The sequence below is a fragment of the Patiria miniata genome, unplaced genomic scaffold (assembly GCF_015706575.1).
Source record: "Patiria miniata isolate m_02_andy unplaced genomic scaffold, ASM1570657v1 HiC_scaffold_7, whole genome shotgun sequence".
In the NCBI taxonomy this organism is placed as follows: domain Eukaryota; kingdom Metazoa; phylum Echinodermata; class Asteroidea; order Valvatida; family Asterinidae; genus Patiria; species Patiria miniata.
The window spans coordinates 45,857,598-45,885,246 of record NW_024037074.1 but is presented as its reverse complement, the minus strand read 5'-3'; the positions used below and the strand labels follow the sequence as shown (position 1 = coordinate 45,885,246).

The 27,649-nt window shown below is 37.4% G+C and overlaps 1 protein-coding gene across 2 annotated transcripts; it reads right to left on the bottom strand.

Annotated features, from left to right (window-relative positions):
* Positions 1-10,737: 10,737 nt before the first annotated feature.
* LOC119745859 (autophagy-related protein 9A-like) lies at positions 10,738-27,469 on the bottom strand. 2 transcript variants are annotated; one of them, XM_038222492.1, is made up of 23 exons: positions 27,324-27,469; positions 26,755-26,945; positions 25,290-25,333; positions 24,479-24,543; positions 24,091-24,234; positions 23,728-23,863; positions 23,257-23,359; positions 22,621-22,720; positions 21,022-21,071; positions 19,947-20,031; positions 19,149-19,289; positions 18,064-18,126; positions 17,767-17,841; positions 16,637-16,746; positions 16,288-16,328; positions 15,238-15,372; positions 14,552-14,728; positions 14,302-14,385; positions 13,791-13,857; positions 13,456-13,547; positions 12,624-12,817; positions 11,533-11,677; positions 10,738-11,068 (listed from the first exon to the last, which is right to left on the bottom strand). In XM_038222492.1, exons 2-23 carry the CDS (start codon positions 26,855-26,857, stop codon positions 10,817-10,819), a joined length of 2,406 nt encoding a protein of 801 aa, XP_038078420.1. In that variant the 5' UTR covers positions 26,858-26,945; positions 27,324-27,469; the 3' UTR covers positions 10,738-10,816. The 2 variants fall into 2 exon arrangements, with proteins under 2 accessions (XP_038078420.1, XP_038078421.1); XM_038222493.1 differs by having other exon boundaries at positions 10,817-11,068; positions 27,341-27,457.
* Between the last annotated feature and the right edge of the window lie 180 nt (positions 27,470-27,649).

Sequence of the window (27,649 nt, the reverse complement as noted above, 5' to 3'; positions counted from 1 at the left end):
AGTCAATTTTTGGCCAAATTTTGATAAAAATGTAAGGCTAACCCCTTACATTTTTTTCAATTTTGACCAAAAAATGAAATTCCTTGAAACTTGCTAGAAAGATGCCTAAGGGACCCTAGAACACATTCCAACTCAATTTGTGGAAAGATTTGCTTTTTAAAAGAAAATATGGACCAAAATATGGGGTAAAATCAGTCAAAAACTTTAATTTATTTCTCATAAAAATTAAGGTTTTTGCCCAAATCTTTAAAATATTGGGTGTTTGAGTATTGATTGGTGCTCCTCTGACTTCTAAAGGAAGTTCTGCATTGTTTTGAGAAAAGAGAATTTTTGGCCAAATTTTGATAAAAATGTAAGGCTAACCCCTTACATTTTTTTCAATTTTGACCAAAAAATGAAATTCCTTGAAACTTGCTAGAAAGATGCCTAAGGGACCCTAGAACACATTCCAACTCAATTTGTGGAAAGATTTGCTTTTTAAAAGAAAATATGGACCAAAATATGGGGTAAAATCAGTCAAAAACTTTAATTTATTTCTCATAAAAATTAAGGTTTTTGCCCAAATCTTTAAAATATTGGGTGTTTGAGTATTGATTGGTGCTCCTCTGACTTCTAAAGGAAGTTCTGCATTGTTTTGAGAAAAGAGAATTTTTGGCCAAATTTTGATAAAAATGTAAGGCTAACCCCTTACATTTTTTTCAATTTTGACCAAAAAATGAAATTCCTTGAAACTTGCTAGAAAGATGCCTAAGGGACCCTAGAACACATTCCAACTCAATTTGTGGAAAGATTTGCTTTTTAAAAGAAAATATGGACCAAAATATGGGGTAAAATCAGTCAAAAACTTTAATTTATTTCTCATAAAAATTAAGGTTTTTGCCCAAATCTTTAAAATATTGGGTGTTTGAGTATTGATTGGTGCTCCTCTGACTTCTAAAGAAAGTTCTGTATTGTTTTGAGAAAAGTCAATTTTTGGCCAAATTTTGATAAAAATGTAAGGCTAACCCCTTACATTTTTTTCAATTTTGACCAAAAAAGGAAATTCCTTGAAACTTGCTAGAAAGATGCCTAAGGGACACTAGAACACATTCCAATTCAATTTGTGGAAAGATTTGCTTTTTAAAAGAAAATATGGACCAAAATATGGGGTAAAATCAGTCAAAAACTTTAATTTATTTCTCATAAAAATTAAGGTTTTTGCCCAAATCTTTAAAATATTGGGTGTTTGAGTATTGATTGGTGCTCCTCTGACTTCTAAAGAAAGTTCTGTATTGTTTTGAGAAAAGTCAATTTTTGGCCAAATTTTGATAAAAATGTATGGCTAACCCCTTACATTTTTTTCAATTTTGACCAAAAAATGAAATTCCTTGAAACTTGCTAGAAAGTTGCCTAAGGGACCCTAGAACACATTCCAACTCAATTTGTGGAAAGATTTGCTTTTTAAAAGAAAAAATGGACCAAAATATGGGGTAAAATCAGTCAAAAACTTAAATTGATTTCTCATAAAAATTAAGGTTTTTGCCCAAATCTTTAAAATATTGGGTGTTTGAGTATTGATTGGTGCTCCTCTGACTTCTAAAGGAAGTTCTGCATTGTTTTGAGAAAAGAGAATTTTTGGCCAAATTTTGATAAAAATGTAAGGCTAACCCCTTACATTTTTTTCAATTTTGACCAAAAAATGAAATTCCTTGAAACTTGCTAGAAAGATGCCTAAGGGACCCTAAAACACATTCCAACTCAATTTGTGGAAAGAATTGCTTTTTAAAAGAAAATATGGACCAAAATATGGGGGAAAATCAGTCAAAAACTTTAATTTATTTCTCATAAAAATTAAGGTTTTTGCCCAAATCTTTAAAATATTGGGTGATTGAGTATTGATTGGTGCTCCTCTGACTTCTAAAGAAAGTTCCGTATTGTTTTGAGAAAAGTCAATTTTTGGCCAAATTTTGATAAAAATGTAAGGCTAACCCCTTACATTTTTTTCAATTTTGACCAAAAAATGAAATTCCTTGAAACTTGCTAGAAAGATGCCTAAGGGACCCTAGAACACATTCCAACTCAATTTGTGGAAAGATTTGCTTTTTAAAAGAAAAAATGGACCAAAATATGGGGTAAAATCAGTCAAAAACTTTAATTTATTTCTCATAAAATTTAAGGTTTTTGCCCAAATCTTTAAAATATTGGGTGTTTGAGTATTGATTGGTGCTCCTCTGACTTCTAAAGGAAGTTCTGCATTGTTTTGAGAAAAGAGAATTTTTGGCCAAATTTTGATAAAAATGTAAGGCTAACCCCTTACATTTTTTTCAATTTTGACCAAAAAATGAAATTCCTTGAAATTTGCTAGAAAGATGCCTAAGGGACCCTAGAACACATTCCAACTCAATTTGTGGAAAGATTTGCTTTTTAAATGAAAAAATGGACCAAAATATGGGGTAAAATCAGTCAAAAACTTTAATTTATTTCTCATAAAAATTAAGGTTTTTGCCCAAATCTTTAAAATATTGGGTGTTTGAGTATTGATTGGTGCTCCTCTGACTTCTAAAGGAAGTTCTGCATTGTTTTGAGAAAAGAGAATTTTTGGCCAAATTTTGATAAAAATGTAAGGCTAACCCCTTACATTTTTTTCAATTTTGACCAAAAAATGAAATTCCTTGAAACTTGCTAGAAAGATGCCTAAGGGACCCTAGAACACATTCCAACTCAATTTGTGGAAAGATTTGCTTTTTAAAAGAAAATATGGACCAAAATATGGGGTAAAATCAGTCAAAAACTTTAATTTATTTCTCATAAAAATTAAGGTTTTTGCCCAAATCTTTAAAATATTGGGTGTTTGAGTATTGATTGGTGCTCCTCTGACTTCTAAAGGAAGTTCTGCATTGTTTTGAGAAAAGAGAATTTTTGGCCAAATTTTGATAAAAATGTAAGGCTAACCCCTTACATTTTTTTCAATTTTGACCAAAAAATGAAATTCCTTCAAACTTGCTAGAAAGATGCCTAAGGGACCCTAGAACACATTCCAACTCAATTTGTGGAAAGATTTGCTTTTTAAAAGAAAATATGGACCAAAATATGGGGTAAAATCAGTCAAAAACTTTAATTTATTTCTCATAAAAATTAAGGTTTTTGCCCAAATCTTTAAAATATTGGGTGTTTGAGTATTGATTGGTGCTCCTCTGACTTCTAAAGGAAGTTCTGCATTGTTTTGAGAAAAGAGAATTTTTGGCCAAATTTTGATAAAAATGTAAGGCTAACCCCTTACATTTTTTTCAATTTTGACCAAAAAATGAAATTCCTTGAAACTTGCTAGAAAGATGCCTAAGGGACCCTAGAACACATTCCAACTCAATTTGTGGAAAGATTTGCTTTTTAAAAGAAAAAATGGACCAAAATATGGGGTAAAATCAGTCAAAAACTTAAATTGATTTCTCATAAAAATTAAGGTTTTTGCCCAAATCTTTAAAATATTGGGTGTTTGAGTATTGATTGGTGCTCCTCTGACTTCTAAAGGAAGTTCTGCATTGTTTTGAGAAAAGATAATTTTTGGCCAAATTTTGATAAAAATGTAAGGCTAACCCCTTACATTTTTTTCAATTTTGACCAAAAAATGAAATTCCTTGAAACTTGCTAGAAAGATGCCTAAGGGACCCTAGAACACATTCCAACTCAATTTGTGGAAAGATTTGCTTTTTAAAAGAAAATATGGACCAAAATATGGGGTAAAATCAGTCAAAAACTTTAATTTATTTCTCATAAAAATTAAGGTTTTTGCCCAAATCTTTAAAATATTGGTTGTTTGAGTATTGATTGGTGCTCCTCTGACTTCTAAAGGAAGTTCTGCATTGTTTTGAGAAAAGAGAATTTTTGGCCAAATTTTGATAAAAATGTAAGGCTAACCCCTTACATTTTTTTCAATTTTGACCAAAAAATGAAATTCCTTGAAACTTGCTAGAAAGATGCCTAAGGGACCCTAGAACACATTCCAACTCAATTTGTGGAAAGATTTGCTTTTTAAAAGAAAATATGGACCAAAATATGGGGTAAAATCAGTCAAAAACTTTAATTTATTTCTCATAAAAATTAAGGTTTTTGCCCAAATCTTTAAAATATTGGGTGTTTGAGTATTGATTGGTGCTCCTCTGACTTCTAAAGGAAGTTCTGCATTGTTTTGAGAAAAGAGAATTTTTGGCCAAATTTTGATAAAAATGTAAGGCTAACCCCTTACATTTTTGTCAATTTTGACCAAAAAATGAAATTCCTTCAAACTTGCTAGAAAGATGCCTAAGGGACCCTAGAACACATTCCAACTCAATTTGTGGAAAGATTTGCTTTTTAAAAGAAAATATGGACCAAAATATGGGGTAAAATCAGTCAAAAACTTTAATTTATTTCTCATAAAAATTAAGGTTTTTGCCCAAATCTTTAAAATATTGGGTGTTTGAGTATTGATTGGTGCTCCTCTGACTTCTAAAGGAAGTTCTGCATTGTTTTGAGAAAAGAGAATTTTTGGCCAAATTTTGATAAAAATGTAAGGCTAACCCCTTACATTTTTTTCAATTTTGACCAAAAAATGAAATTCCTTGAAACTTGCTAGAAAGATGCCTAAGGGACCCTAGAACACATTCCAACTCAATTTGTGGAAAGATTTGCTTTTTAAAAGAAAAAATGGACCAAAATATGGGGTAAAATCAGTCAAAAACTTAAATTGATTTCTCATAAAAATTAAGGTTTTTGCCCAAATCTTTAAAATATTGGGTTTTTGAGTATTGATTGGTGCTCCTCTGACTTCTAAAGGAAGTTCTGCATTGTTTTGAGAAAAGAGAATTTTTGGCCAAATTTTGATAAAAATGTAAGGCTAACCCCTTACATTTTTTTCAATTTTGACCAAAAAATGAAATTCCTTGAAACTTGCTAGAAAGATGCCTAAGGGACCCTAGAACACATTCCAACTCAATTTGTGGAAAGATTTGCTTTTTAAAAGAAAATATGGACCAAAATATGGGGAAAATCAGTCAAAAACTTTAATTTATTTCTCATAAAAATTAAGGTTTTTGCCCAAATCTTTAAAATATTGGGTGATTGAGTATTGATTGGTGCTCCTCTGACTTCTAAAGAAAGTTCTGTAATGTTTTGAGAAAAGTCAATTTTTGGCCAAATTTTGATAAAAATGTAAGGCTAACCCCTTACATTTTTTTCAATTTTGACCAAAAAATGAAATTCCTTGAAACTTGCTAGAAAGATGCCTAAGGGACCCTAGAACACCTTCCAACTCAATTTGTGGAAAGATTTGCTTTTTAAAAGAAAATATGGACCAAAATATGGGGTAAAATCAGTCAAAAACTTTAATTTATTTCTCATAAAAATTAAGGTTTTTGCCCAAATCTTTAAAATATTGGTTGTTTGAGTATTGATTGGTGCTCCTCTGACTTCTAAAGAAAGTTCTGTATTGTTTTGAGAAAAGTCAATTTTTGGCCAAATTTTGATAAAAATGTAAGGCTAACCCCTTACATTTTTTTCAATTTTGACCAAAAAATGAAATTCCTTTAAACTTGCTAGAAAGATGCCTAAGGGACCCTAGAACACATTCCAACTCAATTTGTGGAAAGATTTGCTTTTTAAAAGAAAATATGGACCAAAATATGGGGTAAAATCAGTCAAAACTTAAATTTATTTCTCATAAAAATTAAGGTTTTTGCCCAAATCTTTAAAATATTGGGTGTTTGAGTATTGATTGGTGCTCCTCTGACTTCTAAAGGAAGTTCTGCATTGTTTTGAGAAAAGAGAATTTTTGGCCAAATTTTGATAAAAATGTAAGGCTAACCCCTTACATTTTTTTCAATTTTGACCAAAAAATGAAATTCCTTGAAACTTGCTAGAAAGATGCCTAAGGGACCCTAGAACACATTCCAACTCAATTTGTGGAAAGATTTGCTTTTTAAAAGAAAATATGGACCAAAATATGGGGTAAAATCAGTCAAAAACTTTAATTTATTTCTCATAAAAATTAAGGTTTTTGCCCAAATCTTTAAAATATTGGGTGTTTGAGTATTGATTGGTGCTCCTCTGACTTCTAAAGAAAGTTCTGTATTGTTTTGAGAAAAGTCAATTTTTGGCCAAATTTTGATAAAAATGTAAGGCTAACCCCTTACATTTTTTTCAATTTTGACCAAAAAATGAAATTCCTTCAAACTTGCTAGGAAGATGCCTAAGGGACCCTAGAACACATTCCAACTCAATTTGTGGAATGATTTGCTTTTTAAAAGAAAATATGGACCAAAATATGGGGTAAAATCAGTCAAAAACTTTAATTTATTTCTCATAAAAATTAAGGTTTTTGCCCAAATCTTTAAAATATTGGGTGTTTGAGTACTGATTGGTGCTCCTCTGACTTCTAAAGAAAGTTCTGCATTGTTTTGAGAAAAGTCAATTTATGGCCAAATTTTGATAAAAATGTAAGGCTAACCCCTTGCATTTTTTTCAATTTTGACCCAAAAATGAAATTCCTTCAAACTTGCTAGAATAATGCCTAAGACACCATAGAACACATTCCAACTCCATTTGTGGAAAGATTTGCTTTTTAAAAGAAAATATGGACCAAAATATGGGGTCAAATCAGTCAAAAACTTTAATTTATTTCTCATAAAAATTAAGGTTTTTGCCCAAATCTTTAAAATATTGGGTGTTTGAGTATTGATGGAGCTCCTTTGACTTCTAAAGGAAGTTCTGTATTGTTTTGAGAAAAGTCAATTTTTGGCCAAATTTTGATAAAAATGTAAGGCTAACCCCTTACATTTTTTTCAATTTTGATCAAAAAATGAAATTCCTTCAAACTTGCTAGAAAGATGCCTAAGGGACCCTAGAACACATTCCAACTCTATTTGTAGAAAGATTTACTTTTCAAAAGAAAATGTGGACCAAAATATGGGGTAAAATCAGTCAAATATTTTAATGATTTGTCATAAAATCGATAATGTTTTACCAAATCTTTAAAATAATGGGTTTTTGAGTATTGATTCGTGTTCCTCTTATTCCCAAAGGAAGTCCTGCATTGTCTGGAGAAAAGTCAATTTTTGGGCCAAATTTTGATAAAAATGTAAGGCTAACCCCTTGCATTTTTTTTTCAATTTTGATCAAAAAATGAAATTGCTTGAAACTTGCTAGAAAGATGCCCAAGGGACCTAGAACACATTCCAACTCCATTTGTAGAAAGATTTGCTTTTCAAAAGCAAATATGGACCAAAATATGTGGGAAAACAGTCAAAAATGTTAAATTTTATCTCACAAAATCGATGGTATGTGCCCAAATATTTAAAATAATGGGTGTTTGAGTATTGATTGGTTCTCCTCTGACTTCCAAAGGAATTGCTGCGTTGTTTGCAGAAAAGTCAATTTTTGATCCAAATTGACTAAAAAAGTAAGGCTTTCACCTTGCGCATTTTTTTTATTTTGGTCGAAAAATGTAATTCCTTGAAACTTGCAGGAAAGATGCCTAAACGACTTTTCAATTCCATTTCTGGTCAGATGTGCTTTTCAAATAAAATGTAGAGCAAAGGTGGTCAAATCTGTCCAAAACATTATTTTTTTCATCGGAAAATTGATGATTTTTGCCCAAATCTTCAACATTAATGCCCTTCTTGACTTGCAGGCAATTTCTGCGTTGTTTGCAGAAAAGTACATTTTTGGCCCAAATGTGTTGAAAAGTAAGGCTAACCCCTTGCAATTTATTTTTTTAAATTTGGTCCAAAAATGTAATTCCTTGAAACTTGCAGGAAAGATAACAAAGGGGCTTAAAGAGTCTAATCACTTGACGAAATTCATTACTTTTATTTCCCACTGAATAACATCACCAAAATTATTATTATTTTTTTATTATCTTTAGAGTATTTTCCGAACTGAATGTTTTTTTTGGCGTACTCCTACATAGTGCCATTTGATTTGAAGTTCTTTTTTTGTTGAATAATTTACAAATTTAGGGTCACGTTTTCTTACAACTTGTCGACGATTATATCTTGAAAGTTACTCCAGTGGTACATATGGACTCATTTAACCAATAACATTAACATCACAAACTTTTAGCCGAAACAACTGTTTTCCTGAATGCAATCTACATTTGCCACAGTAGCCCACTTGTAAATATAAATAAATTTTAAAAGCATACAAATAATGCACACATATTCAATTAAAAAGTACAACATCATGAACTCAAAATCGAACTTTTGTACACGGCAAATTAGTTTAAACATAAAAAGTCCAAAATACCAATTACTGTTTGTAGTTTACCTACAAAAGTAATTCTGAAACGTTTGGCATTTTAAAACACAACTGTACATCAACGATTCAATTTTCAAAGTTCTTAAATGTTACATTCCAAACTTATCATTCAATTATATAATTACAATTTTATGCAAAAACTCAAAGGAAGAGTCCAAAGTTCCAATTTATTTTAGTTTTTTGTTCAGGTCTGTATTTACTTCTTAGGCCTTACTTGGCCTAATTTTCTTAAATACATTGCAAACCCAACAGTGTTTTTTGTTTTTCAAGATGTCTGTGAAATACTTCGCTTGCCCAAGTCACATCTACACGTTGGACATCATAAACAGTCTTGTCGTGATTGCAAAAGACGGAGTATGTGACACTATAAAGTATACCTGACTGAGTTCCTTAATTCTAAAAGCCTCCAAAACATCGGAATGGATTTTTGAAAAAATCTAGAGCATAACTGTTTGGGTTGGTATAAAGATGAACCCTACCCTTCCCAAATCCTCCCAAAATCCTCCTTGTATTGTACAGTGCAGGATTTTAAAGATTGAGGCTGTATGGCACAGAGGTGTGTCTGATTTGGGAGGATGCACTGTGTCAAGGTCTTGGGCCGGACATTGTGTTGTTTATGCTCAGCCTCACATAAATTTAGGCCTAGATTATACTTGAAATCCTCCGCACTGCTACAGGATGTCACTGGCTCTGCCTCAACATACTGACAGTGATTGCTGGAGGATTTTCCAGGATTGAGGCAGTGGTCACCCCTCCAAGGACCACATTCAAGAAATAACGGAGGATTTTGGAGAATTGAGGCTGTATGCTATTTTTACATGGAGACAGTTGGAGGATTTTGCCGGATTGAGGTTACATCCTAGCAAAAATGCCTATGGAGTTAGGGTTAAAGAAGTAAACAGAGTAATTATTCTGGGATCTACTTACAAACAGGTTTACAGTTCATGCATTCGACAATTATTAACACCTAAGCACTGAATACATATATACACATGTACATGTACATATCAAGATGGCTTTTTCATTCACAAGTTCCTTTAACTTTGCATGCGTTTTTCTCTATAACGATCTTGGATAAAAAAATCACACACACCCAGCTACACCGATTAAACATCTAATCTGCTCTTAAATACAACAGTTTGAGAATTAAATATACATACAACATATCCTACATATTCTCACAAGCAAAGCCCAAAACGCAAGGCAACATCTTACTGTAACACTCGAAAAGCAGTAATCTGCATTGCAACATTTTAAAAGCAGAAGCTTCTTCATGAATATTCAATGCAATAACTGAATATTCAGTTTGGCTGTCAACTTATCCTGACAGGATCAAGTCTTACCATGCGGTCAGAATTTCGGTGCAACCAGCAGTCCAATGTGGTTCACAGTCCATTCTGGCCATCGGTCAATAGTGACCACCTGCCATTATGGCCACCAGTCTATTGTGGCTTCCAGTGCACTCTGGACACCAGACCACTGTGGTCAACACTGGTCAGTTGTGGTCACCGGTCTATTGCGGCCACCCATGTGGTCACTGTGTCAATGTGATCAACGGGCCATTTTGTCCACCTATCCATTATAGGCAGCAGTCTGTTTGTGGCCAGCAATCCATTGTGGCCAGCAGTCTCTTCGTGGCCAGCAGCCCATCGTGGCCACCAATGTGGCCTCGTAGTCCATACAAAGCCCAAGACGATTCCGCACCAAACGCACTGTGGCTTCCGTTCCATCTCTTGTTACTTGTCATCTGTGGCCAACAGTTCTTTACAGCCAACTGTCCAATATCACAAACTTCAAAATGTGGGCACTGTGGCCACTGCGCAGTTGCTACGATTGCAGTACACAGTCCATTCCGGCCACCACTTCAAGCAGCCACCTCCGCATTGTACCCCCCATTACTCAGTTCGAGTCGGAGGACGTGATAACAGGCACTGGCTGTTTTTAAACACAGGCGAGGCTAACAGGTTCAGACGTCAAGATTGCCTCGACTCGCCTCTGGGTGATGTCCAAACACGCTAATCCCTCGTGCCTTTTGTACACACACAAAGTCTGTGAAGTCCGTGGAGGTGGACCGTGTGTTGATGTTGAGTTGGCCGTTGTGCACGGCGTATTGTTGTACAATTTACGCTCCAGCGCACACCCCGGAGTATTGAAACATATGAGGATTCGGCAAGAAATATCGTACAAATACTGTTGAAATGACTCTTGCGAATCAGTATTTGTGGTGTTTGGCTGTATATCAGAAGTTGGCTTCAAAATTGTACCTTTTGCGATAATTGAAAATTTCAGCAAAAAAAATCCCGGCACGAAGTGGTTAAAACGTTAGGTCAGTTGAGTGGATAGTGGCTTGGTGGTCACCATCCCAGTGTGGTCATCATTTCTTCACATCAGTCATCGTTGTCACAAATGTTCACTGTTAATTGTCGTTCAAGGATAGCGCCATTATAGCCCGCGGCATTTCCATATTCTTGGTCTCTTCTCCGATCAACAATTCACTCCTGTTAATATCCGTACTGACCACTCTGCAAGTATTCTAACGCCCACGTTCCTACACGTTGACGTCATTCTCTGCAGTGTCCACCAGGTTCCCCTCCACAACTGTCGGCAGACTGGACAGCCCCGGTAGTGAGTGGAACACCTCTTCTCCGAGTGGACCGGGGGCTTTGGGGAGGGAGGTTGGTGAAGGGCCTGTCTCCAAACCCCAGTGATGTCTGGCTTCTTCGTCATTGTCGACGCCGTCCACAGGTGAACTCTGGGAAGCAGTGTGGGAGTCGGCAAGTGCTACGCGACGATCATGGAGCTACGAAAAAACCACAACGTCAGTTAATAATACAGGCCATTTGGGTAATTTAACAAAACCTGAAACGGTCTTTTATGAATGAGGATAAAATCTTTCCAGAAAGAATCTTTCATACATGTGTATGTATCTTTCATACATGGTTAATGTTATGAGCATAATTATTACTTAAACTGCCAAGCTAAGACATTAATAACACACTGAAAGTTAAGGATTGTAATTTTAAAAGTACGTGTAATTTATTGATTTTATTAGGTCAAAGTCAAGCATTTTGTGCAGTAAAGGGAATGTACAACATTTGCCTTTGCTGCAATTTTCAAAAATAAATGGATTTGGAGGTTTAGTATGTTAAAGCAAATATTATTAAACTGACTTGTTTCACGTTTGACTTGTATATTTGATGTTCACATGGAACAGTCCAAATCAGTGGAGATTTTTTTTTCTATAACCAACAGTTGCTACCCTACCTGATGCATATAGAGAGCGCTGAAGTTCATATCGCTGGTGCTGTCGATGCATTGAGGTGATACCATCGTGGTGACCATAGACATCTGCGTGTTCTCCTCACTCAGTGGGCCCAGGCTGGTCTGGAGGGGACCTGAACCTGTCACACTGAAATAAAAGACAAGAGACTCAACCGTCAAAGTGCATTACTAGTGATGACTGCTTTGGAAGCGTCTAAATTCAGTCAGTGGGCCCAGGCTGGTCTGGAGGGGACCTGAACCTGTCACACTGAAACAAAAGACAAGAGGTTTCAACGATCAATGCACAGGACTAGTGATGACTGCTTTGGAAGTGTCTAAATTCACTCAGTGGGCCCAGGCTGGCCTGGAGGGGACCTGAACCTGTCACACTGAAATAAAAGACAACATGCTCAACGACCAAAGAACAGGACTACAGATGGCTGCTTTGGAAGCGTCTAAATTCAATCAGTGGGCCCAGGCTGGTCTGGAGGGGACCTGAACCTGTCACACTGAAATGTTAGAGGATTGACTCAGAATCAGAAAATAATCCAAGATAGTTAAGAGTCTAACTTCAGCTTGGCTATTTAACACTTGAACTTCGGAAACTAATGGCCTGGAACACAGACCTGACCTCAACACACTAGTGTATAATTATGAGGACAGGCAACAGCCTCGTGCTTCTATTATTTAATTGGTTGCTATGAACGGATTTGTATTAACATAAGCTTGACTCCTACGTTACACATTAATCTGACAATCAACGCGCTGGCTGGGTAAGACTTAAGACGGCTGTTCACAACCTACTAATGGACCAGACTATAACAAAGTGACTGTTATCTGAGCTTTCAGGGACAAAATTTCAACCCACCCATTTGAGACCCAGACTCGGATTGGAACAAAATGACTTGGCTACCCAGCGGCTTCAACAACTGACTTATTCAAGACAAGGAACCTTTGCCTACCCAGCATCTCAGAGAGCGTCCAAATGACTTGGCTACGGCTAAGCACTTACACATGCACCTATGGAAAGCAGTTGAAGCCGCTTCCCACAGACCTTTGCCAGCCACAGCCATAATAACCCAAACCTGTCTCACCTAGCAAGCAGTCCCGACGATTCACCGTCCAGTGGACCTTCGGTGCTAGAGACAGCCCCCCGTACCTTGGTGTTAGCCGACCCCCTGGCCATCATGCTCTCAATACCCCTGGGGGTGCCTAGAGGGGGCATGAAGGTGGGCGGCAGGCTGCTCATGCCCTGCTGGACTGCTAGGCTGCCAAGTATGCTGCTGTACTGTAATGCAGAACAAAAAACAGCCAAGAAATCATTAACAAATATTGAATGCTTCAAGTGATGTAGTAAAACTAGCCTCCTGAGGCTAGTTTTACTAGCCTCAGGAGGCTAGCAAAGTTGTATCTGCTGCAGATGATTTTTGCTGTGATGTTTTTTAATCGTTATGTCGCGCTTAAGTTGTTTGCGTATGTTGTTCGTGTGCATTGCATTTAGAGTTCACTTTCAAAATTCACTCCATCTAATTTTATTATGTTCTACAAACACGCACATGATTCAAAATGTCTGCGCAGGACGGCTTCAAAGCATCTCCGCTCGTAAGAATGAGGAGTTAGCGCTCTAGTAATTTAGTATAGCTCTGCCAGTATGCTCCAGAGGGACAAGTTAAGCAGCAGTGTCAGTGGAGTTTATTCTCTTTGTATATACACAAGAGAGAGTTTGGAAAGGCAGGCCAACCCGCTAATACTTCATACCACAAACAAAAATATCGCTACCCTGGTAAATGTTTATCAGTGGAAAAAACTGATTCTCACTGGCTATCAAGATTTCATTTAGTTATGTCCCGACATTCACCAATCCAATTTTAAGCTTGGACAAAGGGTTTATAGGGAATCAAGGATCGAGCACAATACTTGACTTACCCCTCCTTCTAGAGACGAGAGTGATCTTAACGATGTTGCCAGGGCTGTGTTCTCAGCCTCAACTGTGTTCAAGAGATGGACATCCTTCTGGGCTGTGATATATATACATGCAGGTGAGTATGATAAAGTTATCCCACGAGATAAGTCAAACATTGCTACAACAGGTTTGGATCTTACACCCATATTTCATTCACATGTAACATTTACAATTTAGGTATATCAGGGATCTTTTAAGCTCAAATTGAGAGTGTTAAGAAGTGAATTGATTGAAAGAATGGCATACAGAACAGGGCTAATAATTTTTAAGGTTTATTTTCTGTTCATCTTGAACGTACCTTGTTCTTTCAGAGCATTGATGAAGACTTTACTCTCCTGTGGGGGCTGCCATTTTGGATTGGTCATCTGATAAAAACAAATTAATAAAATAAAAAGGTTAATTTTCTAAAGGTATGTTAGTCATTCTCCATACATCATTGAACAAAGATGCAATCTTTTCCATCCTCATCTCTCTTTATCACCAAAGAATCATCAATTGTCTTATTAAGAGAATTCTGAGTCAGGTTGGCGTAGCGGTACTTTCCTCGTCTTCCACAGCTGCGGCCCAGGTTCGAATCCCGCCTGGGCCAATATGTGGATTGGGTTTTCAGTCCCTGCCTGATTCCGTGGGTTTTCCCCAGAATATTCTTCTGGGGTTTTCCTTCCACCTCTAAAACTGTAATTTCTTTTTATTGTCTTCTCTCCACAGGTTTCTTCAGGCTTGCAAGCTACAGTGCCTAGGCGCTTTTGAGGAATCCTTGGTTTCAGTACCAGAAATTAATAACAATAATAATAATAATAATAACTTACCGTGAAATGCACCAGAGAGAGTTCTGTCTTGCCGTCCTCTGCTTGTTGGTATTGGGTAGCGTCAGATTTGCCTTCTGTCATCCACTATTAAAACAAGAAAGAAAAACCATGAAACTCAACCCTAAAAAGGCCGGGTTATTTTGACCATCTCTCATTATTGACAACAATGCTTATTCCTGGAGTGACCCGCTGTGTTTCCAAACAGAGAGTTCTGAGAGAAACACGAAGAGCGTCTTGAGACACTTCCTACCTTGGGATTACCGTGCGTTCTGATGTTCATCTGGGCAAACGAACACACGTCGCCAACGCCGACTACATCGACGGAGAAATTGCGGTAGAAATCCACGATGTCTAGCGCCTTGCCTCGTAGCCTGAGTAGGATAAGGGGAGTCAGGAGGGGGCTCAGGAGCTCCTCGAGGAAGTAGGACTGTGGTAAGAGAGAGAAAAGAGCAACGTGAAGAATACATGGATGCAGAAACAGACAGTTGTGGCTTCTTAACCCTCCCAGTGCACTTCACAACCCCACGGAGTGAGCACCACGCTTCAAATTCCTTTGAGGTAATCTTCTGTGGAGTGTGGAAAATACTTCACATCCCTGCAAAATGCTTTTGAGTGGTAAGTTCAGGGCAAGCAGGGAGATTCAGTCACGCTTCACTGCTCTCCACAGTGCTGCTTTTTTTTATACTCAGAGACTCTCTGTGTGACATGATTAACGCTTTATATCCCTTCACCTGAAAATGACCTGTAGGGTTTTTAAGGGTTTTACATATTGCTCTGAATATTGGCTTCCAAAATATTTTTGCCAAAAATTTTGAAATTTTCAAAAGCTTAAATTTCCCAGCCAAATTTCTCAGGCTTCATCGTGGTGGATGTCATTTTGTTAGCAAATCAAGCGCTGGTGTTACCAAAAAACCCGCAAAATATTAGCGTACTTACGGCCTTGTACTGGAAGAGTTGTGAGAACTCATCTCTGACTCTGTAAGAATGAGCGCAACCCTTCCAGGAATCCGGGATGTAATGGATCTGAGCCAGTATGCTCTGCATCAGGGTCTCCGGACAAAATATCAAATTCTGGCACGGGGACAAAAATTACAAATTTAAGTAATTCCTTCCAACGAATTGAATAAATTTCAGAATGAACTGTCTGTTTGTTAGTCTGAGTATCACCTGTTGTCCAATGAATTCCTCTCTATATCCAACCTCTGATATATCCAAGCATGCAAACTTTTTGTCAACTCACATTCCAGCCAATCCGATTTGACTTAATTTTAATGTAACATCATTTCTATCAGACATGTGGACAGAGCTGTTGATTGGTCAATTTGGGCTGACATGTTTTTGTAATACAACAACGGAGGACCCATATACGAAGGCGCCCCCTGAATGGTCAGAATCTTGAGGTCAAGACACAGTCTTGTTTTGCTTAATTAATCATAAGATCTGCTCAAGATGCAGTCTTGTTTTGCATAACTAATTGTTAGATCTGCTCAAATACCATAGACACTTGTATACAAGCGGATGTTCAATAGACTATCTGTTTGTTTCATCTACCAACAACAGGGAAGGAATTGAAAGGTTGTGTTTATTCTTCGGAAAGGAGATACAATGTAGGTGCAAGCTGAAATACTTTGAAAAATAAGTTTTTCATCTAAAAGATGATTATTTAGTCTAGCAGTTAAAGTGCAGGTGATTACACGTTTCGTTTTATGCACAGCTATCTTTGACTCATACTGATTTCAGTCACAATTAATAAGCACTGTCGAGATCAAAATTGTCACTAATCGATATATATCGGAAATGCAATATCAAGAATATTTGATATATCGATAGTGCCATGTAAAAGTTAAAATATTGATATTTCGATATGATTACAAAATTGCTATCCGCTATATCGATATCAAAATAATATCGAAATAATAAAGTTATATCGACATATCGACGGTGTTTAGTCACAGATAGACTGGTCAGAAGAAAACTTTCCTTTACCTCATCCGGTATGAAGGTTCTGCAGACAGTGATGATCACGCCTGTAAAAGAAAGGAAAATGGATAGAACAGGAGTTGTCAAAGGTAGAGGAGATCATTTGCAGTTATCACAAAAGTAACTGACCAAATTATTATTGAAAGGCTTACTTGGTTGAAAGATAGTAATGGCGCTGAACTCCCTGTGAAATTATTCTTGCTGGCATGCTGTCATTTTGAAGAAAACAATAACAGAAGGCCATTTCCAAAGATACGTCAAGCGACACATTTTCGGAAATTTCCATCCATAGTTGGTATGTAATTCGGACTCTTTTCACGATTTTACTTCTTATCTTTGCTATTTTTCTACTTACCAAGTAGCGTAGTGGTTGTGAGCACATGTTCCACTGTCAAGACGTCTTCATCGTACACGACAAGGATGACAAGCACGGCAAGAATGGACCCAGCAAAGAATGCTACGTTCCTAAAGAAAATAAGAACATAATTGATTGGCAGAAAAAAGTTGGTTGTTGAGTTTTATCTGCGATCTGAATGAGCACTTTACAGTTTCACTTTGTGGCAGTAGTATTTTATTAACCTTCTTATGTAAACATACATTCTGTGCAAAGTTGTCCTTTCAGTCAATATCAATCAAGTGACTGTTTTCTTAACAGTTAAGAGCTCCCAGCTTCCATAAAGCAGGATTGAATAGCCGTGACTGTTTATGCAACTTGATGCAGCTATGCTTTGACGGTAGGCAATGGATAAGCCAGTTGCGTCGACATCTTGCCTACTTTTGGCTGTTGCCTGAGTTTGACTAGTCACAGTGCTTGCTTGAAATATGATCCAACTGTTGGTGACTAGCCTTGGTGTAAAAGGCATGGCCGGCGAAGAGGATTGATTTTTTGACTGTCTGTGGTTTTTCAAACAGCAGGAGGGTTAATTTGGCTGTGTAGGTTGGTAACAACCGACCAAACTTTCACAATATTGTTAAGGATGACAAATGTGATGCGATCAAGCTAAATGAGTCGTTTGTCGGGAATTTTCATTTGGAGATTCAGGCCAAAATAGGGCAACTTCATCACATCACTTCATCACATCTCTTGGTGTTCTGACTTCCATAATTTTTTAACTAAAGATGGTATCGGCATGTGGTTTTCACAGCAGTAATGCTGAGATTGTGCTCTTTTCAAATCTGTAAAAAAAAAAAATGACCAGGGTTGACAAACGACTCATTTAGCTTGATCGCATCACAAATGATGAAATTATTGTGCTGCATGTTATGTAGGGAAGACTAGAGATCAGATTGCAATGTAAAGCGAGGGGTAAACCACTGAAAAGGAAGTATGCATATGACCAGGAACTGACGTTCCATGAAGACAAGAAACAAAATACAAGGAAATTATATAAGGAAGTAGGAATGCATTTAATGATAAGTCAAAAGTATGATATTATTAATAACCAAGTCCATGTAGCGAACTAATGATGGAAAGTTGGAACTTACTGGCAGATAATGGCAAGTATGTTGGAGGTGAAAGAGTTCATGTATTTCTTGGCTGGACGATAACCACGGTTCAATCTATAAGAAAAAAAAACACACAAATGAACAAGAAATGTAATCAACAGCAAAATATTTAATTAATTTTTTTTTTTAATTTTAATTTCGATCTTTTAAAAAATAAGGAAACTGAATATTCTGTTATGATAAAGATTGTTGACTTGTTGAAAAAAAAAATTGTTGAGACACATTTTGGGTCCTTATAGTGACATCTATTATGATATGGCATGCGGCTGGGCTTACCTTGCTTGGAATTCATGATCTAGCTCATTGAAGTGTCTCACGTACAGACGGGAATACAGCGACCTGAAAACAACAGTATGCAAAGACTAAAAGATGTGACTTTGCCCTTAATTTTGCAAAAATAAATGACTGTATGAGACATTTCACAAAGGCTGAACCTTCCAAAGTATGTTTGTAGTCGAGCGTGTTTGTAGGCTTGTACGTGCGCCACTAACAATCAGCTTCAACAACCTTACATGTATCTACAAAATAGATCGTTCGGAATGAGCTGTTCTTTCACGTCACAAAATTGTTATCGCTGCACACAAGCGAAGAATATCCAATGAATCTTACAGGCTCAAAGCTGAACAAAGCCATGATACTTTGTCGTGATCATGAGGTAAATTGCATCAATTTGGACAATGGGGCTCCCAATCACTAAGGCCAAAAAAAAAAGTCTCTGGTTTCTGGTATGGAGCTTGCCCAAAAAGCGGTGCAGCGACGCGTTTTTTTGTTTTTTTACCGTTTTTTTTTGCTTCATATGTCGGCTGATGACTGCAAATGGTGCCCGACTAAACTTAGTGCAAATATATGGGTGTCCAGAGAGGCCACATATAGCTTATTCTCGATCATAACCCCATCTACAAACACGTTAAAATTTTGCAGCAGCAGGATTCCAGTCAAACCAGTGAGTTTGGCAGTTTTGAGACATCATCTTTCATTGAAAAAAAAAACTTTTTCATTTTGCCGACGTGCATGGCTACGGCGACGCGCGCGCATACCAGAAACCGGAGACTTTTTTGTGTGTGGCCTAACTGGAAGTTTTTTTCAGTACTAGGATAAATTTGTCTTTCATGTCCTTTTTTTTTTCCAAAGTTTTTGGATTAGTAGTGCATTGTTTGTGGCCAACCATCACTCATCAGACTCTATCGTCAAACGTCTTGACCAGTTCTTCAGAATCGCAATCATCCTGATAACTTGCATCCCGATAAGGCATCAACAACCAATATGGCTTCCACTACGTGTACTTCCGTACATTTTGGACATTCTTCCACACTTAGTCAAAACAATTATTGTGAGGGTTGGACCCTATAGTAAATTCTCACCATCTACGCGTTCCTAATGTAGAAGGCTCTCTTTTGATGAGATCCACGTAGTTGAAGAATGAGTAGAGTATTTGCCAGAGCAGTATGAAGGGGAACAGGATGAAGTTGGCGAGAGCTATCCACAGGATGTGCTTGGATAATCTGTTGGAAAGCAAAACGTGAAGTGAAGCAATTGATGGTGAGCAAATTCTGAAAGCAAATATTTTTGCAATAGATGAAATTTTCTAAATTGCAGTGTCTATTTCCATATTAAACCTCTAGTACAGCTTTTGACAATAACACCTGTCGGCACGCTCTCGCAGGTTTCTTTTGCTCCATCGGCAGGTTTATTTTTTTTCCGTTCAATCATCAACAATTTGTTTTCAGCTAATGTGTGTGACATCGTAGCGTAAACAGCTATTGCATTTTTTGTTTACATGTTTAGTGTTACATGTGTGGTGGTGGCGGTGCAGTAATGACTTGACTGTGGTGAAGTTAAATATTACGTCTGTAAATTGATCGGCCGTTGATAAAATAGCCATCTTTTTTTGGCAATTTTCCCGCATTCCAACCGAACAACCCATCATTATCGTCTCAGAATTATTTTCTTCACCGCCCGTGTACATGGTGTATGTTTAAATGCACTTTTATGCATTAAAAAAAAATGTGCAACAGAATTTTGCAGCCAAAAACAGATTTTAGGATTTTTGACAACGGAATCTGCACTTTTCTGAAATGGAGAATCATTGGTCCCAAGTATTCTACATGTATTTGAAACAATTGTATAACATCTTAAGAAACAATTAAATAACTACTGACTGTCTGGCAAGTTCCTCTCTGTTGGCAGCACGTTTGTACTCTTCCTTAAGATGCCAGTAGTTTTGAAACGGAGCCCATGGCCCCCCTGGTGAGAATGAGACAAAAATATCCGCGTTGAGAAGAAAATGTCAAATATCATTCAGCTCAAATCTCAACTTGTAGTCACATTTAGAATTATTGCCTATATAAGAGGAGGGGGAAATCAAAATTTCTAAATCTGGTTATCCTAATTTTTTTTCAATCTGAATAACAGTTAACTGATTTCACTGGAATTCTCATCTAGCTCGCAGTTATGCCAACAAAAAGTGACCAGAGGTGCCACATGAAATGCCCTCCCAATGACTGGGTATAGTTTGCAGGATTCATTGACCACTAGGTCTTAACAAAAACACTCCAGAGCTGTATTGTTGAAAGAATTGGTGGGAACTCTCTTATAAGTCGAATGGGCAGGTTATTCATATGTGATGCCATCAAGCTAAATGAGTTGTTTGATGTCCCTGGTCAATTTTTTTTTTTTTTAAACAGATTTGAACAGATCACAATCTCAGCATTACTGATGTGAAAACCGCATGCTGGTACCATCTTTAGTTTCAAAATTATGGAAGTCGGAACACCAAGAGATGTGATGAAGTGATGTGAGGCAGAGGCCCTATTTTGGCCTGAATCTCCCAATGAAAGTCTCTGACAAACGACTCATTTAGCTTGATGTATACCAAGAAGACGACTAGCGAGTGAATGCAGTTACAATCAGAGACCATGGAGCAAATTGGGAGATGCTCCAGTTGTTTTCTTTAGTCTGTGTCACAACTAAGGGTAGGCTTAGTCGGTTCCGAATATCCGGTTTCCAAAATCGAAACCGAATAGTGACATTCAAACCGAATATTCAAAAATCCGGATTTACAATGTAAATCCCACCACTACCTATCATTTGAGGTGGTTTGTGTAAAATGAATAAAGAAAATAACAGATTCTGTTCAGGGTTCATTAGTTCAGACTAAATTCCAACTTAAACTTTTAGTGGAAAAATAGCAACGTTGAAAGTAGAAATATACAAATTATACTGACAAATACTCACAGAATAAAATCATCTCCAGGTTATATTTCAGTCCGTTTGTTAATATCACCCTACAAACAGGAAACAAAAATTCAATTCAATTTCGTCAAGGATACTTTATAACACTCTAAAAGTAAAGAAGTCAACACATGAGTATAATTTGCATAAATATGTAAACAGCAAAAACCCTTGTCCCTGTCGAACACTATGCTCGACAGGGACAGTTAGGCCCAACTCATCAAGTCATCATGAAAATGAATGAATGAAGAAGAAGAAGAAACCCTTATGAGAAAAGTTGGCTGAAGTTATAATAATTTTTTTCTTTGCACTCATCACAACAGGATCACAGTCCGATATCGTTTCTGTTAAAAACGCAAAACCAATGTTCACAATGTTTAACCCAAAACTTGCTTGACTTAGATTTCTCCTAGGAATGGTACTCTCAGGTGTAGCGGCAGCAGAGATTTGTTCCTACAGAACCCATTAATTGATTGACTTACATTTCTCCTAGGAACGGTACTCTCGGGTGTAGCAGCAGCAGAGATTTGTTCCTACAGAACCCATTACTTGCTTGACTTACATTTCTCCTAAGAACGGTACTCTCAGGTGTAGCGACAGCAGAGATTTTTTCCTACAGAACCCATTAATTGATTGACTTACATTTCTCCTAGGAACAGTACTCTCAGGTCTAGCGGCAGCAGAGATTTGTTCCTACAGAACCCATTAATTGATTGACTTACATTTCTCCTAGGAATGGTACTCTCAGGTGAAGCAGCAGTAGAGATTTGTTCCTACAGAACCCATTAATTGATTGACTTACATGTCTCCTAAGAGCGGTACTCTCAGGTGTAGCGGCAGCAGAGATTTGTTCCTACAGAACCCATTAATTGATTGACTTACATTTCTCCTAGGAACAGTACTCTCAGGTCTAGCGGCAGCAGAGATTTGTTCCTACAGAACCCATTAATTGATTGACTTACATTTCTCCTAGGAATGGTACTCTCAGGTGTAGCAGCAGTAGAGATTTGTTCCTACAGAACCCATTAATTGATTGACTTACATTTCTCCTAGGAACAGTACTCTCAGGTCTAGCGGCAGCAGAGATTTGTTCCTACAGAACCCATTAATTGATTGACTTACATTTCTCCTAGGAATGGTACTCTCAGGTGTAGCAGCAGTAGAGATTTGTTCCTACAGAACCCATTAATTGATTGACTTACATGTCTCCTAAGAGCGGTACTCTCAGGTGTAGCGGCAGCAGAGATTTGTTCCTACAGAACCCATTAATTGATTGACTTACATTTCTCCTAGGAATGGTACTCTCAGGTGTAGCAGCAGCAGAGATTTGTTCCTACAGAACCCATTAATTGATTGACTTACATTTCTCCTAGGAATGGTACTCTCAGGTGTAGCAGCAGTAGAGATTTGTTCCTACAGAACCCATTAATTGATTGACTTACATTTCTCCTAGGAATGGTACTCTCAGGTGTAGCAGCAGTAGAGATTTGTTCCTACAGAACCCATTAATTGATTGACTTACATTTCTCCTAGGAATGGTACTCTCAGGTGTAGCAGCAGCAGAGATCTGTTCCTACAGAACCCATTAATTGATTGACTTACATTTCTCCTAGGAATGGTACTGTCAGATGCAACGGCAGCAGAGATTTGTTGATCATGGCAATGGAGTAGTTCTTGAATCGGAGAATACGATGGTAGATATCTGACAAAGGACAAACAATGAAAACAAGTTCAAGTACATGTAGGCCTACTCTCATACAGCACAATAATAGAAGAGAATCTCATACTAGTAAATGTGCTACTAAACTATCCGAAACCTTGCTAAAAAAACAACAGATTTGAAGTAATAAGTTAGGCTCGTTCTAGACCATACTTTGGCTGAACAGGGCTGCTGCGCTATTGTCATTCCGAATGGCAGTGGCACGGCATTGTTCCAAACGCCGTGCCATTGCTGTGCTGTTCTCAAGCAACGCTTTCTCTAGTGCCCGCATCACAGAAAGTGAAACTGACGTGAATATTTTGAACGCGCTGAATTTTCACTGAACTAAAATTGAACACAATTATATGGCCTAACATCTAACTTTAAATAAATTCATATTATTCAAAACTGCACATAAAGATCAAGGGTTTAACAACGAGTCTTCCAATCAATTTCTTTCTAGTTTATTAAATCTTTCTCAACAGTTGTCCATTTTTATTTCAAACGTTAAAAAGTCAGAAAGGTTTGTCATATCTTACCCAGTTCTGTGAGTTCCGCTTTGTGTATGCACATTCGCTGTTCTTTCTGGACTTCCTGTACGCGTTTCAACACGTCATGCCAGGTCAGGTTTAGCAGATCCTTCTACATAAATACAATTCAAAAAGAGATTCAGTAAAATGTTGCGGAGCAGGTACGAATTAACCCTGACCTCCTAGGCCCTTTTTGTTACGAACCATCCCCAATCCTCCAAAATCCTCCAAAACTGAGCACTAATATGTTCAAATGAAGGATACCCAGCACCTCAATCCTTCATCATTGACATTATGCTAATAATTCTTCAATCAAGTTCCCAAAAGTTACATTATTTTTTTCATAAAATTCAAGGTAAAAACCCTATTTTTTCTTTCAAAAATCACATCTTCTAAAGTTGGTTCTTAAGGTAATCATTTCCCTTCTTTTTAGATTTCCCCCAAGGAATTAACAAACTGACAAAACTGTTGAGTACTTACAGCGGATATCTTGAGGGCTATTCGATAGAAAGCTCTGATCTCCCAGTAGTGCAGAGCGTTGTAGACAAATCGTATAACTCGATGAATCCAGAAGATACCGGCTATGATGACACAAATCACCAACGCTGCTGGAGGACTGGTGAATAGAACAGAGAAACAGTGGTCACAGGACGGCAAACGAGGGCCTGCGGGGGGATGGATTTGGAAGAATTTCAGAACTGCCGTTCCAGAGTTGATAACGATGATACTTGGGGGGGGGGGGAACAAATGCCCGAATCATTCCAGAATTCACATCTTCAAATCCAGTCATTTTTTGCTCAACTTAATATATGTATACAGAAACAAAACAAAATTAGCACTTACTCTTTAGAGCACTGATTAAGCGGCATAAAGGCGTCTGACAGCGCTACCTTGGTAACGCCTTCAGGTTTTGTATCCCCAAACAAGATGCTGTAATCGACGCATCGTAGCAGAAACATGGAGAACAGGACGATGAACACAAATTGCCTGTAAGGAAGAATAAAGACGTCATGTTAACAAGCCATATTTCTCTTTGTCCACTTTGCCTAACTGGATTCATATTGCAGACAGTAACAAGAATTTGGAAGTTCCAAATTTTTTTTTTTTTTTTGGACGATGTACAAGATGTTTATACAAATATTTCCTGTAAGTTATAATGACTTTGTTTTATTTTATTTATTTCTATAGTTTCCGAATGCATTATTGCGGGAAGATATATGATTCTACTTACACTAACTCAAATACCTGAGCCAACATCATGCACAGGTAGCCATGCTTCTGATGATAATGGTAGATGTGAATAGGTGTTAAGGTCAAATTATAAGCTTAAGAACGAATCATTTTTGTTTAAATGTCAATTATTGATTGTCAAGAAACTGTGGGTGTGTTAGTTTAGCTCACCCGGGTCGACACATATCCGCCCCGCGCCGTTGGATTAGATCTGACATCATTTTCGGGGCTAACCAGGGTCAGCCACCACAGACCCTGCCCGTGGAGCAGAGTCAGTGGTGGAAATACGTCACACACATGCCTTGTTCATTCCAAGAAACGGAGGAAATTTCAAGTGGACTTAAAATTTAACTTTATTTGAAGTCTAAAGGTAATCATTGCGACTTTTGAGGCTATAATTCCAGCCTAACTTTTTTTTTTTTGGGCATGTTTGAGTTTTTCAATTGACTGAAAAGCAGTAAATCTCAAACCAAGTCCCCAATCCAAAACGAGTGTTTTGTCAGTGGCTACAGCCATAGCTACAGACATCACGTGGGGATCGTGATGGCCCGTGGTTGAATGTCCGATTAGCCCGGCTGTCGTGGCTAACCCGCTTGCCTTTACCCAAGTCGATCTTGGTGAGCTACTCCAACGCACCCTATGAAAGTAAGTCTTTTCACGTTGAAATAATTTGAACATGTACATTGGAATCATAGTGTACATGGCAAATATTCTAAATTTCAGTCATGCTCAAAAACATGTAATGTTTGGCAAACTGAGATCCCTTTTTTCACATTTTTGTTGAATAAAACAAAATGAACTGAAAAGGATATTCTCGTGAAGAATTCGTCCAGATTTTCTATGTGGTTCCAGCGAGCTGGTACAGGAAAGAAGAGCAAAAACATGGTCATTCTCTGGAGTTATTTTGTAATTAGCCAATTTAATGTACATTTGAAAACACGATATCTATATTAGCTGCAAACAAAATTTAAACCATGTAACCATTTAAAAACAAATGATTCCCCCAACCTGTTCATTAATGAAACAATCATAATCTAATGTGGTGTCAAAACAACATAATTCAAGTATGCTTTGACGCATTTGAAATCTTTCTAATTCCCCAAATCATATTCAATTTTCAATATTTGCAATCACTCATCTAATCAATGTCGTTATTTCAAGATGAACAATTGGCATCGGGATACTCAGACCCGTAAACGTGGCTATAATTATACATGTATATGTAGCCACGCTCCGTTCATAATCTGAACTTTCGAAATTGTTAACGTTTGTGTTGATGTGGGCTCTTTATTTTCCCCTCAAATTCCTTTGGAATGACAGATCCTATGCCACTGGAAGTTCTTGGATAAACTCTAATGTAAGTACTTAACATATAGTGCTCGTTAAATTTCGGGACTGTACATGTAAGTGTAGTCCGAAAATTTGGGACTCTCAATACTGTGTATGAGAGTCCCAAAACTTAAGGTATCCATATCGTGCAAAAGTTTGTGCTGCATAATAAAACCAGTGTGAATCAAATTTGCAAGCTTCTTACTCACTACAGTTTTTTCAATAATCCCTGAAACTTTTGCCTCGTAAAGTTGCTGTTGTGAGCATTGCATCACCAAAAATTCAGCTTTTAAATCTAATTTTACAGAGAGTTATCGAAATCCAAACGTGAGACATCATGTTGATGTGTACTGCAATGCATTGTGCAAAAAGACTCCTCAGCTATAACATTTTCATCGTGTAGATAAAACAGCGCCCTCTTGTTGATCTGAGTAAATGCAAAATGTTTCATTTTTTAACAGAGGGCGCTATGTTCATTTGGCCATCAATTAAAAAACAAGTAAGCTGCAAGGCTTTTCCTACACCTACCCAGAATACATTGGGAATCACACACCCATTTCCAGAGCATGGAGATTGACGTGGATGGTTTTTGAACTGCCAAAAACTTGCCTTAAAATTGGATTTAAGGTCTCAAATTTCGCATGTGACATGCTTGCAACTATATCATTTTGATGTATGTGTTGTGTGGGCATTAATTAGCCTGATGGTGAGTAAAAAAACGTCAGTAGTAATTTTGCACGTTTTTATGCACTCACGGTCCCAGTCTGATGTAAGTGGAAGGCCTCCAACCAGGATTTTGAATCCGCCGAAAGTGCACTAGTCCAGAGATTATGAACGGAGCTGGCTATGTACTATATAGCCATGTTTACGGATCTACGGGATACTGAGTTCCTTCCAATTATCAACTCCAAACACACTTAACTATCACTGATTATTTCCAATTCTGACCTTTTCCGCTGTCATCGGTAACATGCAGCATGACATTTCGCTCATCATGGTCTGCATCATCTGTGGACTCAAGTCGATGGTACTCTGTCTGCAGCCCATCCATCTTGCCAGCTTACTCCTTTGTGTCGCTTCTAAGTTATAACGCCGGCTTATGTTCTCAGAACATTCTCATTTTATGGTTAACTTTTACTCTACGACAAACGATTTAGACATGTTAGAAGAAAAGATTAACATGATTAAAAGTGTGCAAACATGGGAAAGGAGCAAAAAAATGTTGCAACCTGATGCCACTTTTTTCCCTCATATATCATCTCAATGGAAGTCATTCATTGCAAAAATGATTATAGACATGGATATGGGACTGAGAAACATTTCCAATTTTGTTAGGAAATACTTTGAAATGTTTCTTGACTCTCCATAGACTTTGTACACAAAAAGGTAAACATTGAAATACAAGAAGCGACAACTGTGCAGCTGCAATAAACTCGTTGATAAAGTCTCCGTTCGCTATTTAAACAAATTTTCAACACACTAAGGCAAACAATGTATACATAAACACCAATATTTACCAATTTTCTTGTCTTACTTGCAGGAAAATGGCGCAATATTGTGACATTACATCAGACAAATTCTTTGTTGCGATCTTCCAAAAATGATCTGTTTCAGTCTGGGTCCTGCTGGAATCATCATTATGTTTAGGATTCGGACGCTTTGGGTATCCGACTATCAGCGGTGACCTCATCGCCCAATCAAAACAGACATTAGCGATCCCCGGAAGCTGTTGAATAATGCATACGTGATTTGAATATTCACGCTGCACTATTGATCGGTACTTAGACTTTAGTCGTGTTCGTTTTTCGCACGATCCGCCACCTGCTGAAAGGAACGAGCGCCC

Bases quoted from the DNA above. Each gene is read 5' to 3' on its own strand.
- LOC119745859 (XM_038222492.1), bottom strand. From the start codon at position 26,857: ATGGATGGGCTGCAGACAGAGTACCATCGACTTGAGTCCACAGATGAT. The intron at 20,032-21,021 runs GTGAGTATTTGT...CATTCTCACCAG, and splicing joins CCTGGAGATGATTTTATTCT to GGGGGCCATGGGCTCCGTTT. The intron at 11,069-11,532 runs GTAGGGTAGCAA...GTTTTTTCGTAG, and splicing joins GCGCTCTCTATATGCATCAG to CTCCATGATCGTCGCGTAGC.